Source organism: Alexandromys fortis, unplaced genomic scaffold, assembly GCF_014885135.2.
Source record: "Alexandromys fortis isolate MF-2015 unplaced genomic scaffold, M_Fortis_MF-2015_v1.1 scaffold_228, whole genome shotgun sequence".
Lineage (NCBI taxonomy): Eukaryota > Metazoa > Chordata > Mammalia > Rodentia > Cricetidae > Alexandromys > Alexandromys fortis.
The window spans coordinates 1,202,527-1,220,449 of NW_026068115.1; the positions used below are offsets into that span (position 1 = coordinate 1,202,527).

At 51.7% G+C, this 17,923-nt stretch overlaps 1 protein-coding gene across 1 annotated transcript; it reads left to right on the forward strand.

Moving 5' to 3' along the window:
• Positions 1–616: 616 nt before the first annotated feature.
• Positions 617–17,045, forward strand: Lhx2 (LIM homeobox 2). The gene is made up of 5 exons (XM_050124884.1): positions 617–1,399; positions 2,763–2,965; positions 3,848–4,251; positions 9,101–9,306; positions 16,156–17,045. The coding sequence occupies exons 1-5, from the start codon at positions 1,280–1,282 to the stop codon at positions 16,441–16,443; spliced, it is 1,221 nt and encodes a 406-aa protein (XP_049980841.1). The 5' UTR covers positions 617–1,279; the 3' UTR covers positions 16,444–17,045.
• The last annotated feature ends 878 nt before the right edge of the window (positions 17,046–17,923 follow it).

A 17,923-nucleotide genomic window follows, 5' to 3' on the forward strand; every position in this document is an offset into this window, starting at 1 on the left:
GTCCCTAGCTCACTTGGAACAAGGATGTGCTGGCTGGCCCTCTGCTCATGGGAGTCAGTGCACGAGCGTTTCCTAAGCCTGGTTCTCAGGAGGCCTGCGCCGCTGCCCCACATAGTCTGGAGAGCAGCGCCCAAAGCGGAGCTGAGCGGGAAGCAGTCTAAGGCTCTTGAAACTGTATTCTAGGCTTGTACACTTCCCTGGTCCTCCACCCCTGGTTCCAGAGGCAAAAGGGGAGAATGGAGACCTCCTCAAGCATTTTTTGGCTGCTCTTTCTTAGGATAGAGACGACAGGAAAGGTTTAATTTTCCTTCCAGAAGAAACACAGGAAACTGTTAGCAGCTTAGAAACTCCAAACCTTGCGCTCTCCCTTCTCCCTCCCTTCCTCCTCCCACTCCCGCCTCCTCCTCCAGCCTCGCCCACCAGCTCCCACCACCTCCTCTCCGTTCCTCTCCGCCTCTAGCCTCACCCCTCCCTCTGGGTCTCCCGCCTTCCCGGAGCACGCGCTGCCAAGGCCTGGGGCTCCGCGCGACCAATGGCACGGCGGCAGGACGTGATGTCAGGCGCGGCTGTAGAAAAGGCGCGGAGGCTTGCGCTGGCGCGGACTACAGAACCGAGGCTGAGCCCGGCGCGCGCTTGAAGAGGGCCCGCGGCTCCTCCTCCCACTCTGCTCCTCCTCTTTTTTCTCCTCCTCCACCTCCTCCTCTGCCGCCTCCTCCTCCTTCTCCTCCTCTTCTTCAATTCTCTGGGTGGCTCGGCTCAGCTCGCAGGTTTCGCAGAGACCCCTACTCCAATTCGCCTTTGGTTGGGAACACACCCCGAGGGGAAGGAGACGTCCAGGCATCTTGGCCGTCCCGAGCACCTGGCTGCTCCTGGGTGAACCCCAACTGCAGCCGCCGCTTCCCGAGGCAGAGTTTGCGCCCCTGATTTGCGCCCTGGGCGCCGGAGCCTAGTGAGCGATGCCCGCGGCGTAAAAGCGCCCGCTGCGGGCGCCGACCTCTGCCCTGGTCTCCCGCCCCCACCTCACCCTCTGACCTTGTGACCCTGGCTTCGGCGCCGAAGCTCAGGCACCCCACGATGTAGCTGCCCCCACGCCTCTGCGAGAGGCGTGCTGGCCCGCGGGGGCCCGGGGCCCGGAGCCTGGCCTGGGGGCACAGCCGAGCTCGGGCGGGGCCGGGGCCGCGGTGGAGATGCACCGGGCCGGTTAACGCCGGGAGCGCCAGGCAGCTGAGGCGGGGGGCAAGCCCTTCCTCGGGGCAGCCGCGTCCCCGGTCCCGCCGCGATGCTGTTCCACAGTCTGTCGGGCCCCGAGGTGCACGGGGTTATCGACGAGATGGACCGCAGAGCCAAGAGCGAGGCTCCGGCCATCAGCTCCGCCATCGACCGCGGCGACACGGAGACGGTAGGCGCGAGCGGCTGTGGAGTTGGGACTGAGAGCTGGGACCTAGCGGGGTCGGCCAGTGCCTCTTCTCCCCGAACTTTGGGGAGAGTCCTTAGAGACGCACGGGACCGATGCCGGGGATCCTTGGACAGGGTGCGAGGCCCCGGGAGCCAGGCTCAAAGGAAACCTGGCTACTGGAGCTGAGGAGGGAGTCAAGGTTGAAACTCAAATCTGGACCCAGAGGGTAGAGGAGAACATTCTCTGGAAGTGAAGGCCACACTCTTCTCCCCTCGCCCGGCTCTCCGGTCCACAGTCCTAATCCTTCACCGCTACAGCTGGCGCCTCAGGAAAAGGGAGACTGCTGGGAGCCCTGTGGCTCTGGCCGGTTTGCGTCGCTTTCAGTCTCCTGAGAGTCGGGCTCTCTCCCTAGCTCAGTTTCAGGGCCCCGGGACTTCTGGGCTAGCAATTTTCGTTGCTCGCGTCCTCGTACTTCTAGCTTGCCTAATTTGACCAGGCGATAGTTCGAAGTTCAGGCTCTGGCCTGGCTTCTCTGTACCTGGCTCCGCCGTCCCGGCCCCAAATAGCCTCCCCCGGGGCCCGACTAGCAGACGCTAAGCAGCGGCTGCAGAGTGACCTTTAGAAACAGAGGAGGTGGGAAGCCTGGCCCGTGCTTCTCCCTTTTAGAGGAGAGCCACAGCTCATTGACCTCCCGGTTTCCCCTGAACCCTTCTATCTGGATAAACACCCTGCTCCTCAGTTTGGTGGAAAAAAAAAAAAAGATTCGGATTGGGCCTGCCTTGCACACTCTTGGAAGGTGGCCCTATGTCCCTCTTAACCTCCCAAGACCCAAGCGGGACCCAGCTAGTGTGGCAGAGGAGCACGAAGTTGCTGAACCTGCCCTGGCTGAAGGATCCGGAGCCTACGGAGGCTTGTGGCCAGGAACCTTGCCTGCTGCCTCTCTGAAGAGGAGTATGTGTGTGTGTGTGCAGCAAGACTTTTAATACTCACCTTACTTCATCCCTTAGCTCTTTCCTGGGAACGAGGGCTGTGAATAAACAGTTTGAGGAATTCCCTTGGAGAAATTGGGAGAAGAGCTCCCTCTATTCCGATATGTAAAGGCAGCAGGGGCTAAGGGCTGGAGGGCGAGAATAGGGAGACCTAAGGCACGAGATCAACTTAGAACTTGAAATTGGAGCTGCGGTTTGTCTGGGTGCTTTCCTGGAGCTGAGTGCATAGCTTGGGCCTGTTAGATGGAGAAAATGGGCTGCCCTTCCAGACTGCCGCCGTGAATTTCAAGGCTAGCCTGGGCCAAGGAAGGAGCTCGGGGCGGGTTTTCTCGGTGGGAGCACACTGCCGCTTACAGTGCTCTCTTCTCCCTTTGTAGACCATGCCGTCCATCAGCAGTGACCGAGCTGCGCTGTGTGCTGGGTGTGGGGGCAAGATCTCTGACAGATACTACCTGCTGGCAGTGGACAAGCAGTGGCACATGCGCTGCCTCAAGTGCTGTGAATGCAAGCTCAACCTGGAGTCAGAGCTCACCTGCTTCAGCAAGGACGGCAGCATCTACTGTAAAGAAGACTACTACAGGTAGATCCTGCCCAGACCCCGCTGGCCTTAGGGACTGAATCGTCCATCTCCTTTTCTTTTGCTTCCAGTAGAGGTTGCCCTACCCAAGACCTTCTTTCTCCAAGGCAGCACCCACCAAATTTGACAACAACTTTCTACATTAGCAATTTGGGATACTCATGGAAATCATGACGTATAAGAACAGAAAAGCTGGTTACCCCCCTCTCTGAGTTTAGGGCGCTTAAAAGCTCAGCTTGGGTGGGGGAGGTCTTCACACTCATTTCTCTTTTGAAGTTTCTTGACTCAACCAGAAGTGATAGAAATAGACACCCCAAAACTCTGGCAGCCTGGCTGATGTGGAACCAAGCTGGAGGGAGAGAGGACAGGCCTTTGGGGGTGGAGGTGATAATAAAAGTTGGCTAGGGTTGAAGAGCCTAGGTCCCTCTTTCTCCTCCAGCATTAGAGTTAGGGCCTATTTATGTGTTCTCTCTGTGTGTCTCTGTCTCTGTTTCTCTCTTTCCCCATCTCTGTTTCTTCCAAATTACAGCGGTGTGTAAGATTCCCAGGTGCTGGTCTGGAGGGCAGGGGCAAAAGTTGAGGAAGGGGTAAGTGAGGGAGTGTCTCCCCCGTTCTAATAAAGTCTTTCTTAAGACTTGCTCAGGTTCTGAATAAAGTAGACTCTCTTGTGGGTATGAAAATGGTTAAGGAAAACTATTTCAGGTAGGCCAGGCCTGGGTTAAAATCTAGTTCCCTCTCTACTAATCCTCAGTCAAGTCCAGGCTGTCCATCTTGAGGAGCCCCCACCCCCAGCGGTAGCAGCAGCACCTGAAGGAGGAGTACAGGGACATGGGGGGGATGTCCAACTATTTGTCCCCACAGCCCCTCCATCCATGGTCCCCACAGGCGGTTCTCTGTGCAGCGCTGCGCCCGCTGCCACCTGGGCATCTCGGCTTCAGAGATGGTGATGCGTGCTCGGGACTTGGTTTATCACCTCAATTGCTTCACATGCACCACGTGTAACAAGATGCTGACCACCGGCGACCACTTCGGCATGAAGGACAGCCTGGTCTATTGCCGCTTGCACTTCGAGGCACTGCTGCAGGGCGAATACCCGGCACACTTCAATCATGCCGACGTGGCGGCAGCCGCAGCCGCAGCCGCAGCAGCTAAGAGTGCAGGATTGGGCGCAGCCGGGGCTAACCCTCTGGGTCTTCCCTACTACAACGGCGTGGGCACTGTGCAGAAAGGGAGGCCGAGAAAGCGCAAGAGTCCAGGACCTGGGGCGGATCTGGCAGCCTACAACGCTGGTGAGTGCAAGACCGTCTGAAAACCCTGGCTACTTGGGGGGAAAGATTTCAGTGTACTTGGCTTACAGCGGGTACTCTGGCCCCTGGCTTTGCAGGCCATACTGCATCAGGGTGCCTGGTAGAAGGGACGTTAGCCTTCTGGCTTTCAGTTGGTGCTCCTTTGATTTAAGTGCTAGGTGAGAAAGCTTTAGTTCATTGGTGATCCAGATGCAGGATCTTGTCGTTTAGGAATTGTATTTGGTTTGTCTAGCGCGCTTTGCTGTACAGAAAGTGCGGGGAAAGAAAGCAGGGCGGCACCGACACCAAACATGCTCAGCTCAGAGTAGCGGAATGGCTGAGGGTAGGGAGGCTACCAGAGCTAGGCTGCGAGGGTCCCAAGAGAAAAGTCTGGTGGTGAACATGGGCACCGTTGGGTTTGGCTTACAGCCCGGTCGTATGAATGTCCCCAGGGCGGCAGGCTTAGAGCTGTTACTTTCAAGGGCTCTGGGTCCCTCTGTCCAGCCTGATCCTGGGGCACCGCCAGGTCTCCGAGATTTCCCTTCCCCTTGTAGCGAGCAACCGAAGAAGCAGGGGCAGGCGGGTCCTCACAGTGGGCTGCGGGGGTGGGAAGGTGGCGGAGGTTCTAAAGGGGCCCGGGAAGGTTTAGGACCGTGCCTGGCTTCCGAACTAGTGTATTTGCAGTTATACACCCTCTTAAGTCTGTAACAACAAATCGGATGCTGAGATTTTTCCCCCTCCTTTCCCCTCTAGTCTAAATTACAGTATTGGGCGGGGGGTGCACAAAACCAAAACCATCCAAGTCTGTGTCTGCGGCGGGGAAGGAAGATGTCAGGGCCCTTATGATTTTAAATAGCCCGAACTGCTTAGGTAGGGAAATGGGGGACAAGTGGAGTAGGTCCTTTGTCCGCTCCAACGAAATTGCTGGTCCTGTGACCGATTGGGGAGGGGGGAATGCAATCCCCGGTTGGCTAAGTGATAAAGGGGTAATTGGTTCAGGGATTTGAAATTTCTCGGAAGCACTGCTAAAGAAGCCGTTCTTTAGAGCCCTAAAATAAAGAGTAGAATCAGCCCAGGCCCGTTTCTACCCAAACCCAGCGGCCTCTAGGGTACATGGTGTGGAGTGGTCTGATTTTTTTTTTAACACACCAGGTAGCACCCGGTTGTGATTGTGCGAAAAGAGTGAGAGGCTCCGAGATTTAATTTTGCTTTTTGTTGCTCAGCCTTATTCTTCCCAGGAGGCAACGGGTAGATATAACTGGTAGCTGGGTTCCGGAGAGGCCCCTCTGTTACCTCATTTTTCTCTTTGACCCCCACATTCTTTCCTGTCTGTCCTTTCTGTTCTTTTCTTTCCGCCGAAGTGTTTCTAGTTTGTCTGCCCTTCTAGCGTGAGGGAGTCTTGGGCCTTGACCCGCCAGGACTCTCAGTCCGGAGAGGAGCGGCGTTCGGCTCACAGGCGCTGGCTGTGCGGCTCACTTATTCGGAGCTACCGGGACTAAGTTGGGAAGAGAGGGTGATTCTTTTTGCTTGCCGAGTGCAGCCAGTTTTCAGATTTGTCTTTTGCCTCCTTCTTCTCCTGGAGCTGGCAGGAGAGAAATTGCCGTGGGGCAGCTGGGGTTGTAACGAGGGACCCGGTGGGTGAGGCTGTGGGCAGTGTGTGTGGAAGGGGAACGCGTGCTTCTGATTGCGAGGACACCAGTTTGCTTGTGCAAGCGCCCGGCAGCCAGGGGCCAGACACACATGGATACTTTGCAAAGCCGCGCTCGGGTAGATGGTCTTGCCGAGGGAGATGGAGCTGGGCACTTGATGGGAAGGGGCGCAGCGAGGGTCCCTGGGTTTGGGGTCCGTGGGAGGGCGACCCAGGCTTCGGGTCGCAGGGTCGAAAAGTCCTTCCGGGGCGGAAGCCGCGGCCGCCCTCCTCTCAAGGCCCCTCTGGTCCTGGACTGCTGCCCCCATCCCAGAGGCGGTACACAGACCTCCCCGAACCCAGGCTGCAGGTCGGCCGGGGCCAACGTGGGCCCCCAGACTTGCACTTTGCGGCGCGTTTCCTGCGCTTCAGGGTCGCCGGAGTTGCGAGCATATCCGCTGCCCGGCCATGCCTCCCCAAACCCTCGCGCGCGCGCGCGCGCGCGTGTGTGTGTGTGTGTGTGTGTGTGTGTGTACGTGTGTGTGTGCGCGCGCGCGTCTGACGGCGTAATTACTGATTTGATTCCAATCCATTATTTAGACAATTGAACCTACAGTCTCGTCTTTAGTAAAATGAGGCAAAGTCAGATTTGATTACAGGTTCAGTCCCAGCGACAAGAGCTCGAAACCCGATGGGTTAATAACAGATCACGAGTAAATTATTCATGATTTTACGAGCTCTTTAGCTCCATTGAATCGGCCTAATTGAGAGGAAAAAAAGGGGGGGAAGCCCTGGTCCTCTCCCTCCTCTCAGACCCTCGCTCCTCCCCAGGCAGGATCTTGGGGAATCCCCGGCCCCAGGCTTTAGGGGTGCGAGTGAGGAGGGTCTAAGCGTGGGCGCCTCCTCTGCTATTCTGCTTCCTAATGTTTCAACCCCAGCCTTCACCGTTTGCATGGCCTTGGCTTGGCCTCGACTTCCTAGCCAATAGCCGTTTGGAAAAGTCTTCTCCTTAGGGTCCTTGTCTCCTTGAGCCCCGGGATAAGTTCTATCACAAGAATTCCCCATCACAGAGGATATCCCCCTTATTTCCGGGACTCCCTATTCATCGCGTCCAGTCACCTACCCCCATGTCACCAGAGCTTTCTCATTTTCTCCCTCTTTTTCTATTTTCCTACTTCTTCCCCTAGGCTCTGTTCATCTTCCCGCCCCTCCCCCTTCCCCCTTCTCTGGCTTTCTACTTCAGTCATCTCTGCCCCCCTCCTCCCTCCCTTCTCTGGATACCACCTTCCCCCACGGTAGGCCGTGCTCAGGGCACCTCCCTTGGGCCTACAGGGCGCCAGGGTCCCCACGGAGCTCATTAACAGCAGTGAGGCCCTAGGTGGGGGCTGGGCAGAGGGATGAGCCCAGAGATTCCCCATGGGGGAGGCCTGCCCCACCCCGGCAGAACTGAGGACTGGGAGAAAGAAAAGGTTCCATTCCCCGAGTGAGGTTAGTGCTGCTGGCTAGTGGGAGTCATGGTCTGATCCTTTTTAAATTCTTCACTCTCCGTGTTCTAGATGGGAACACTGGTTGGAGGAGAAGGGGCATTTGCATGCTTTGGTAAACGTGGATATAAACCCTGGTATAGTGTTGCCCCTGGCTTACAGCTTCAAACTTAGAAGTAGGACCCAAATAGTCTGAGTTTTTCAGGGAGCCAGTGGCATTTGGGCAAGAGGAGAGGGAGATCTCCAAGGTGCATTCTACGTAGTGTTGTCAGGATAGCCACTTAATTCTGCATTTATGGCAAAAATTTAGAAATGTCCCAAGCAACATATAAACCTTAGATAAAATTTTAATATCTTTTGGGCCCAATGCAGTCTTTGGGACATATGATCAAAATTATCTGTTTATCAGAAATTCAAATCTAACTGGGCACTATTTGCATTTATTCGCTAGTTTTGACACCTCTGTTCTAGGCATGCACTAGGTTGCCTTTCACTGTGGTGAAAGCTATTTTCCCGGTTCCTTAAAGGGGGGGGGGTTGAAATGGGACTTACTGGGGATCTCATGTGTCCATCAGCTGAGCAGTTCCTGATGCTCCCCAACCAAGAGCCCTCCTTAGACCCCAGTAAAGCCCTGGGATGGGGTGGGCTTCCTGAAGTCAGGTTTTATCTCTCCTTCCCTGGAGGTGTTCCAGCAGGAAACAGGGGGACTCTAGTATTGACTCTGGGCTCAGTCTTTACTAGTGTGGGGGTGTGACTTCCTCTCCTTTCCTTGGCCTGAATTTCTTCACCTCTAAAATGGGAACAGTGACACATAAAGTCAGAACGCAAGATAGGCATCTACTGTGTATTGCTATCTTCCTGCCGCTTCCTTTCCTTCTGGTAAGAGTCTTCCTCCTCGCTCTCCCTAGGATGGCCAAGCTTCTTCTAACTCCCCAGAACCCCATTTGCTTCTGTGAAACTGGGAGCAGCTCACAGGACAGTGCTGTGATACAAAATGCATTTTTTTCAACCGTAGGCCTGGTGCTGGAAGCCTGGAGCCCGCCCAGTCCTTCGGGAGGGAGAGTTGATGGAAGCCCTTATCAACAGCTTCTGGGTGCTAGTACCGTTCACTACTAAGGGGCATCCTTGGCGGGCGCTTGGGAAACAAAAAGTGCAGACTATCAGAGACTCAGAGGCTGTTTCTGGGCTTGCCTTTGTGACCACAGTCTCAACACCTGTATTTAAAAAGTTGCTGTAAGTGTTCAGTCGCTATGGACTTGCAAAGAACACCTTTTAGGGACTAACAAACTGACTCAGTGGGCCAAGGGGCTTGTTGCCAAGTTTGTAGAACCTGAGTTCAATCCCAGAACCCCTTCCCCCCCAACCCACACACAAAATAAATACACATAAAAGATAAAGAGAAAGCCTTTTAGTGCAGCATCGAAACCGCCAAAGCCATCAACAAGTCTCCGCTGCCGCCCTTCCAATTACTCTTGCAATAGGATGACTTCCGGGTGTTTTGTTTTGTTTTTCCAAGACCTGAGTTTGAATCCACTGTTCCCTAGGCAGGTCACATTTTCAGAGAGCTTCATTTTCTCTACATCGAAATTGGGTTTACTATCCCTTTTTCAGCGTTTGTGTGCACACAACTGGGTTCCCATCTAGATGCCTTTGTCAGTGGGTAGTGAGGGTGTGGAGCTCAGAACTGACAGACCAGGCAGAGTCAGAAAATTTACCTGCTGCTTTTGTGTCCCTTTCCCAGCGCTGAGTTGTAACGAGAACGACGCTGAACACCTGGATCGTGACCAGCCCTACCCCAGCAGCCAAAAGACAAAGCGCATGCGCACCTCCTTCAAGCACCACCAGCTTCGGACAATGAAGTCTTACTTTGCCATTAACCACAATCCCGATGCCAAGGACTTGAAGCAGCTCGCGCAAAAGACCGGCCTCACCAAGAGAGTCCTCCAGGTCAGCTGGGCCGGGTGGGAGCAGCTGCCAGGGCCTGAGGCAGAACCTCACGCTGAGCAGGACTTTGGAAGATCCTTCTGCTTGTCTGCCTTCAGCTTTCCTTTTCTACTGCGGTAGCCTGTCTTTAGAATGTTAACACTTTCGCCTGCTGTCATACTCCCTATTTTAATCCTCTTTTTTTCCCTCTGTGCGGTCCTCTGTCTCCATCCTTTATGCTTGTAAGCCATTCTTAGTTACCGTCCCTTAGTCAAAGCTCTTCAACTTGCTCATGTTTTAAGAGTTTCAGATGAATCCAGAGCCCTCCTGCTTTGTCCCCACCCAAGGGATGGTTGCTGCCTCAAGTTGTTCCTCTACTCCTTTGGCCTCCATTCATTCTTTACTGAATTTTCTTCTGGCAGCTCTAATTTGTCTCCTGGGTTGTTGTTGTTGTTTGTTTTATGTTGTCTGTCCTTCAGACTTTCCAGGAAACAAAGTTTGGTAGTGCTGTGGTATGCCTGTAGATCTACTGGGTGTAGAGGCTTGTCTAATGGCGTCAACTTATAGGATGGGGAGAAGTAGCTTAGTGCTTGGGGATCAATGGGATCACACCTGTGTAAGGGTACTTTCTTGATAGACAAGACCTGGAATTTGCATGGGATTTCCACACCCCCAGAGATGTTGAAAACTCTAGTCTGGGGCCCAAACTTGCAGCACCATGTTGGGACATGGTGGGACAACAAATTTCAACTTTTCTCTTCTTCTGATACTCATCCCTAGTGTTAGGCAAACCTCTAATGTCTCCTGAGCCTCAGTTCACTCCGTGTAAAATACACACAAGAAGTCATTCACCCATGCCACAGGTGGGAGGTGCTGCTGAGGTCTTGTAGGTGACAACTGAGTTAATATGCTTTATGCTCAATGGATGCTAGTTAAAAAGATCATCAACTTAGTCATGTGATCACCTCTCTGAACAGTCCTGACTGTGAGACCTCAGTTCCCTCATAATACAAGGCAGAAACCCCCCTTAGAAGAAGTTTAACAAAAATCCCAAACAAACAAAAATCTGAGAGACTAAGTAACCTGAATGTGGTGTCACAGAGAGGATAGGTCCTGGGATTGAAGTCCAGGCCTCTCATCATTCGGCCTCGGGTCCCGATAGGCTGACACTGAAGAACTGACCAATCAGAAGGTGCATAGCCTCTTTTAAGAGAGTTTCAGTGAACTGTCAGAAAGGAAACCAAAAGGAGAAAACGTGGGTGGTGGCAGTGGTGGTGGCGGCAGGCTGTGATTGTGAGGCGGGTATGATCACAGATCTCAGAGATCTGCAGATCTTCATGGAGCCTAGAGTCCAGGTAGGCACTGGGCAGTGTCTGGGAAACCCTTTAGCATTGGGCTCCCAGAGGGACCTAGCAAGGGAGCTGAAGGAATTCCAAAGGCATACTGCTGCTCTCTGAGTCCCCTCTGTTTGGGCTGTGTTTGGTAGTTTTTGTTCCCCAGGCCTGGACTCCAGGGGAACCTCTTCTGCTCTGGTCATGACTCAAGTTCCTTCTGACTTTCTGGTCTTGGGCTAGGTCAGGGACCATTCTTGGCAACCCTCCCCTCCCCAGGCCCTCCCCTCCTCTCCCTTCCCCTCCCCAGGCCCTCCTCCTTTAGTTCAGGGCCAGCCTGAACCTGAGAACAAAAGACTTTTTCTTTCCAGATCCTTTATGGGATACTGGGAAACAGCGGGGGGGGGGGGGTCTGGAATTTAGAAAAACCTGGGCTCAGAGAGACCCCCTGCTTTATTGCACCTGCTGTGTGTCTTGGACAAATCAGTTGCCTTCTCTGAGCCATAGCTTTTTCATCTGTAAAAAGGTCACCAAGTAGGGCACAGCTCTCTCCCAGCTGTCTAGATTAAATGAAACTTCACAGTTCAGTCTTAATACAGAGGAGTCTGAGTATGCTGGCCTTTGGAGGCAGGAGCCTGGATTCCCGGCTTAGGAACACGTGGGATTTACAGTTTATCTGTCTCTTACTCTTGCATCTGACAATCCAGTGCTAGGTGCTATGGCACTTGGATAAACTGGCCTTGAAGTTGTTTGCCTGTTAGAGACAGAAAAACAAGTACTTACTCATTGATTACAATCAGTGGGGGTGGGGGAGGCACCAGGCACTCTGTGACCCAGTTAGGGTTCCCCTCTGCATAGTACAGAAGAGCACATGAAGGTCCCCAAAGCCACACTTCACTGGTGACTGTCCAGCCAACCGGTAAAGTATCCTCTCCTCTGAGCCTCCCAGGCTCGCTCAGGACCTGTAGGTTGGGGGAAAGTCTCTCTTCCTTCTAGACATCTCTCCATCTCCTGCACAAATCCTTTCTGTTCCCAAAGAACCTAACTGGTCATGACTGCAAAGCATCTTCCTGGTTGTGCATCGGTCTGTCCTGCATCTTTCCCTGCCTACTTTATAGTTGAGATTTTAGGACTTAGCAAGATGAAGTGACTTGCTGTGGGGATCAGAATCCAGGCACTGATGTCGATGGGATCTGGGTTGGAGTGATTGGGGTGAGACAACGGGTAAAACGTAGCTTTGGGAGGTGGTGGACTGGTGGACTGGTTCAGATCCCCCCTCCCAGGATTACAGGGTTATGTGCTCTGGGGTTTGGTGCTATATTTCTTCTTCTCTGACCCTGAGCCCCTACCTGTGAAGGAGAATAACTTACACACGGGGAAATCTGACTTTAAAAGAATATTTAAGTGCCAGTGGCTCCAAACCATCCTTAGTCGTCATTAGCCCAGGGGTAATTCTGAGTGTGCAGTAAGACCATGGTTGGGGTGGGGGAGGTCTGAGCCCAGTCAGGAAGTGGTGAAGGCTTCCCTGAAGAGAGGTGAGTGCTTGTCTCTTGGGCCTCTGGTCCCCACTTATAAAGTGGTGATTGCTCTGTCTGGCATTAGACAACTTCAGGATGGACACAGACGCACTGGGAGGGAGTTTCACAGGTGACTTGCTTTGAATTTTTTGTTTTGTTTCTTACAGTCACAAGGATCCAAGCCAGGATCTTGCACACGTAGGCAAGTGCTCTTCTACTGAGCTGTGAAGGAGAGGGCCCCAGCCCAGAGAGGTGGAGAAACTCTCCACGGCCTCACAGCCACTCAGTGACAGACCTGGGGGTACAGATAAGTTCGTGAGTTCTCTCCAGTGTTCGTAGTTTTTAGTTCCTTGAAGAATCTTTTTTTTAAAAATCTATTTGTTAGTTTTTGTTTTGTTTTGTTTTTTTTTGAGGCAGGGTTTCTCTGTAACTTTAGAGACTGTCCTGGAACTAGCTCTTGTAGACCAGGCTGGCCTCGAACTCATAGAGATCCACCTTCCTCTGCCAGCTGAAGAATCTTTTTTAAAAGTTCACAAAATAATAGAACCACCATTCAAACCCATAAGGCAAATAGGAGAGAAATGCCACTGTGGAAACCCAGGTCCATAATGTTGAGGCTATGCGGTCAGGGTCAAGGATGGGCTTAAAAGGATCCACACCTTAGTTCTGCCTCTCCCTGGCTGTGCCTTGGTCTCCATACCTGTAAACTGGCACTAATAGTAAGCCTCTCTCACAGGAGTGTTGAGTTAAGATGGCACAAACACTTAGAGCTCTGCTCAGACAGTGCCGGACACTATTACAAAGGAAGAACACCCACCATTATCATCGTCTTCATGAATGGTAACACCAGAGGCTGTAATCGGGTTGTTTTTTATTTCCAAAGCAGGTTTTTGTTGTTGCTGCTTGAGGTGTGATCTAAGTTCAGGTTGGCCTTGAACACGATCTGTAGCTAGGATGACCTTGATACTCCATTTGTTTATGCTATGCTGAGGAACCAGCTCAGATTTAATGCATGCTAGGCAAGTACTCTGTGGACTGAGCTAGGTCCCTAGATTTTAGGGATGTCCTTTCTTATTATGTAACTCAGGCCAGCTTGGCACTCATTCCATAGCCCCCAGACTGGCCTCAAAGCCATGGCAATCCTCTTTCCTCAGCTTCCTGCATCCTGAGAGCTATAATTCTTCATTCCTTCTCTTCTGTTGTGAGACATTTCTCCCAGAGCTCAGTGGAGTGGCTGTGTCCTGTTTCCCCAGCCTATCTGATTGACGCTGGATACAGCCGCTGACTGCTAAGAAATGTCAGGGTATCTTTGGGTAGATGGATTCTTTAGTGTTACAGAATATTTGTTGGGGTGTCCAGTGGGTCTCAATTTGTCATCCAGGCTGTTCTGCAACTCATGGTCTTGCTTTTGCCATCCAAGTGCTGCGATTACAGACATGTGCCGTCAGGCCTGTCTCTCTCAGCCTTCTTGATGAAAGCAATCTGTATGAAGGTTAGTGAGCAAAAAACGGCTCCTCGGACAGTTGGAGCCTGGACAAGAGGCACACCACAATGGTGTATCTTCACTCTCCTCGGACTTCCCAGGATCCATTCAGTGCCAGGCTGAGATACTCGAGTGGAACTCGAGGCAGTAGACCAGTCAGGGCTCTGGCTTTAGGGGGTGGGCAGGTGGGGAGATCATTTATGTGCAACTCGCAGCTGCCCTGAGATCCCGAGCCCACCCACAAGAAGCCACAGAAATGTGGTGTCTCCAAACTTCTTCCCATACAAGTAGGAAACTGAGGCAGGCCCAGAGGAAAGGGACCAGCCGAAGTTCACTAGGCTGGTCAATGGCAGAGTGAATGAATGAATGCTCTTTCTCCTGCCCAAGTTGACTCATTCATTCATTCATCCATCCATTCACTGGCTGAGCTATTCAGGGTCATATGATAGGGAGAGCATGGACTTTTTTTTTAATGGCAAACAGTCCTGTGTGATCATAGGTGACATTTAAATCTATAAAATAGGACTAGTATAGAAACCATGTGCCTGGCTTGTCTCAGGCTTTAACCAAGGAGGGTATAAGATGGCAAGGAGTCTGGTCCACAACACAAGTCATGTCAGCATCATCCTTTCTCATGTGAGTCCCAGCAGCAATTTATGCGCCTTCCAACATTTAATCTTCATCTTCCCTCTCACAGACTTAGGTTGGACAGGATCCCCCGCCCTCTACATTCTTTGGGTTGAATTTTGGTGAAACCCCACATGGAGTAGCCAAGTTTAGGGTTGACTTTAGATTTCCATTGAGCAGATTCCTAGTGCTTGGGATCCTGTAAAGCTGAGAAAGCAGCTGTGAAGATGGTGTCATTGTTTACACACGAGCTGTTGGGACAACGCCGGAAATAGCTAACAGGCAGCAGCTAAGGGCTTCCTGGAGCTCCTGATGAAAAGTGAACTCACTCCCAGGACCCGCCCACATGTGCAGGCCAGGACAGTGGCTGGGGAGCAGCACCAGGCCCCGGCCTTTCTCTTTGCTTGATCTTCTTGTGACTATGAAGAAGTCTGTCTTAGGCCTGTCTCTATCCGTGGCTCCCCTCCCCCCAGGCTAGATGAACAGTCTCCCACTCAGGGCAGGACCTGACTAGATGGGCAATACTGAGGGTGGTCTTTGAAACCTCACACTCATCTGCTAGTCCCCCAAAGACTGATAAGTTTCTTTTAGGCAGAGAGCTGAGAAATGTGCTTTCTCCTTGAGAGGACTCTGTTCTAGGGAGCCATGGGGAACATCTCTTCTTCCTGCCAGACTTGGCTGCTAATTGAGACTGTCAGGATGTCTGAGGGGGGCTTGAGGCCACAGGCTTCTTGCAACTGGGGTGGGTCCTAAGGATGAAGTCAGGAGCTGCCTCATCCCACCCCTGTCGGACACTAGGAAGACAGGCAGATGCAGACACATCTGGAACCATGCAACTGGACATCCTGGAGCCTTCAGAACCCCCAAGGCCCTTTGTTTTATGGGGAAGAATCGGGCCAGGAGTTCTCTTACGCAGAAGGAAGTGAAGGCGCCTTGCCTTTTGGACCTTTTCCCTTATTCTGCAGTAGTGGCCTGGATTTCCTGCCCCTCCTCTTAAGCACTGCGTGGACCCCGGGTACCTCAGGGTCTCTGCATTGCTGTGGTCAGAGGGCTGGTGGGAATATGGGTGAGTTTTGCGTACATCTTCACTGATATATACAGGTGTGAGTGTGGGTGTAAGAGAGAGGGAGAGAGAGAGAGAGAGAGAGACCCCAGAAAAGGTGAAAGTAAACCTTGTGTTCGCTGCACTCCAGGGCTTCTCCCGCTGAGCGCATAGGGTCCTGGCCACCTTCTTCCTAGTTGTTTTATTGTTTCATTTCCACATTCTTCGGGCCATTTTAGTATTTATGAAGACTGACTGTGAAACACTTAGAAATGTACTCATAGGAACCTGTAGGGTACACAGTCCACCCCAGTCTTTCAATTTTATATGGCCCAAATTTGTCTGGTTTGCGTTTTCAATGACAGATGTGACAAGAGCCAGGTATTTAAAGAGTTTTAGTGGTTACACTGAGAAGTACAAAGAAACTGATAAAATGAGTATTTATTGTTTAATCCAATGTGTCTAAAACATTTCTAAACATGAAGTCAATAATCTTCTCCTTTCTTTTACTCTTTCTTGCTTGCTTGCTAAATCTTTAAGTCTTTTGCATGCTCTCCTTTCTACACTGGCCACATTTGCCTAGGGCATTTTGAGGTCTCAATATCAGTACCATGGCAAGGGGCTCAGCTCAGAAATTTCCTGGCAGGAAGAGCAACCCAATTATAGCCACCAGGGAAAATAAATTTTAATTTTATTTTTGCAAGGAGAAAATGTGGCACGGACTTTCTAGACCTCCCGCTAGACCTCCCGCTAGACCTCCGCTTGGGTTGAGTCTCACAAAACCCGAGAGCAGGGTTGAGCAGCCCAGAGCGGCTGCTTTCCCCAGTCCCTCCCGACTTCTCCTCACTGGCCCTCCCCTATCTTCCCACACAGGTCTGGTTTCAGAATGCCCGGGCCAAGTTCAGACGCAACCTTTTACGGCAGGAAAACACGGGCGTGGACAAGACGTCGGACTCCGCGCTGCAGACAGGGACGCCGTCGGGGCCCGCCTCAGAGCTGTCCAACGCCTCGCTCAGCCCCTCCAGCACTCCTACCACCCTCACAGACTTGACTAGCCCCACCCTGCCGACTGTGACGTCAGTCTTAACTTCTGTGCCTGGCAACCTGGAGGGCCATGAGCCCCACAGCCCTTCACAAACGACTCTTACCAACCTTTTCTAATGACTCGCCACCTCCTTCTCCCCAGGCCCCCAAGATTTCTTTAAAAAAGAAATTATCTTTAGTTGAATTCCAAGTGTATTTTAAAAATAGAGGCTTTGAGCAACTAACTAACCACGTTTTAGGATCTCGCCTGGAAACAGAGAGAAAAAAAAAAGGATTTGTGCGTCGGGCTAACGCATCAGTGTGTTCTGAGGAATTACTTGGGAGATATATGTGCAACACAACATTTGTGTCCTTGTACAGTTTTGTGGACCGAGCGAGGAAGCAAGAAATAATTTAAGTTGGCTGAAAGCTTCCGTATTTTCAAAGACTGCCACGTGCCTTAGGAATACTGTTTTATCTTCATACTTTGGATGAATTGAATTGTTCGTTTGTTTTTTTTTCTCTCCCTCTTTTTCTCTCTGTATATTTATGACCAGAGCAAAATGTAAAAACGAAAAAAGAAAAAAAAAACAACAAAAACGTTTGTTACTTTGAATAGCCCTAAAAAGAAAAAGAAAAAATAGGAAAAAAAATCAACCCCCCCCCCTCCAACGGTCGCTTTCTTGTTTTAGAATTTTAAGGTGGAAGTCTGTTCGGATATCAGAATTTGTAAAATCTAACCAGTAATAAAATCACTTATGGAAAAGACTTGGTGCCGTTCCGTGAATGAGATGGAGAGCTTTTCTGAGGCCCAGTGACCAGTGTTAGGGTGCTCACCTACCTGCCAAGTGTTCTTGGGGTCTTTTCTCTGTGTCAAGGTGTGTGCTGGTTACTCCAAAGACATCCAGGTCTTGCACTTAAAGAACCGACAGCAGAGAGAGAGAAGCCACCATGCTAAATCTGTGATGTACTAGTCTGTGTGTGTGTGGGGGGGGGGGTCTCTCAATATCCATTCATGCATGTGTTCATCTATTCTATCAGAGAGAAGCCACCATGCTAAATCTGTGATGTACTAGTGTGTGTGTGGGGGGGGGTCTCTTAATATCCATTCATGCATGTGTTCATCTATTCTATCAGAGAGAAGCCACCATGCTAAATCTGTGATGTACTAGTCTGTGTGTGTGTGGGGGTCTCTTAATATCCATTCATGCATGTGTTCATCTATTCTATCTGTAGGTGCTGGAGGCCCTCACACCTGCCTCTTCTGCCCCCAACATAGATGAGAATGTTACTCAGTGCTGGGAGAGACCTCTGGAAAATGTGCAGCTTTTCCCTGGGAGAAGCCAATGCTGTCCCACGCAAGGGCAACCTAAGCCCCAATGTTCTCTCTCTCTCTCTCTCTCTCTCTCTCTCTCTCTCTCTCTCTCTTTCTCTCTCTCCTCACAGAGTTTTTTTTTTAATTTCCCCAAAGATGGGAATGGAGAGATATCTCAGTGGTTAAGATCACTTGCTGCTCTTGGAGAGGACCAACATTTGGTGCCCAGCATCCACATCAGGCAGTTCACACCTTCCTGTAACTCCAGTGCTCCTTCCTGCCCTCATACAAACACATTTATAC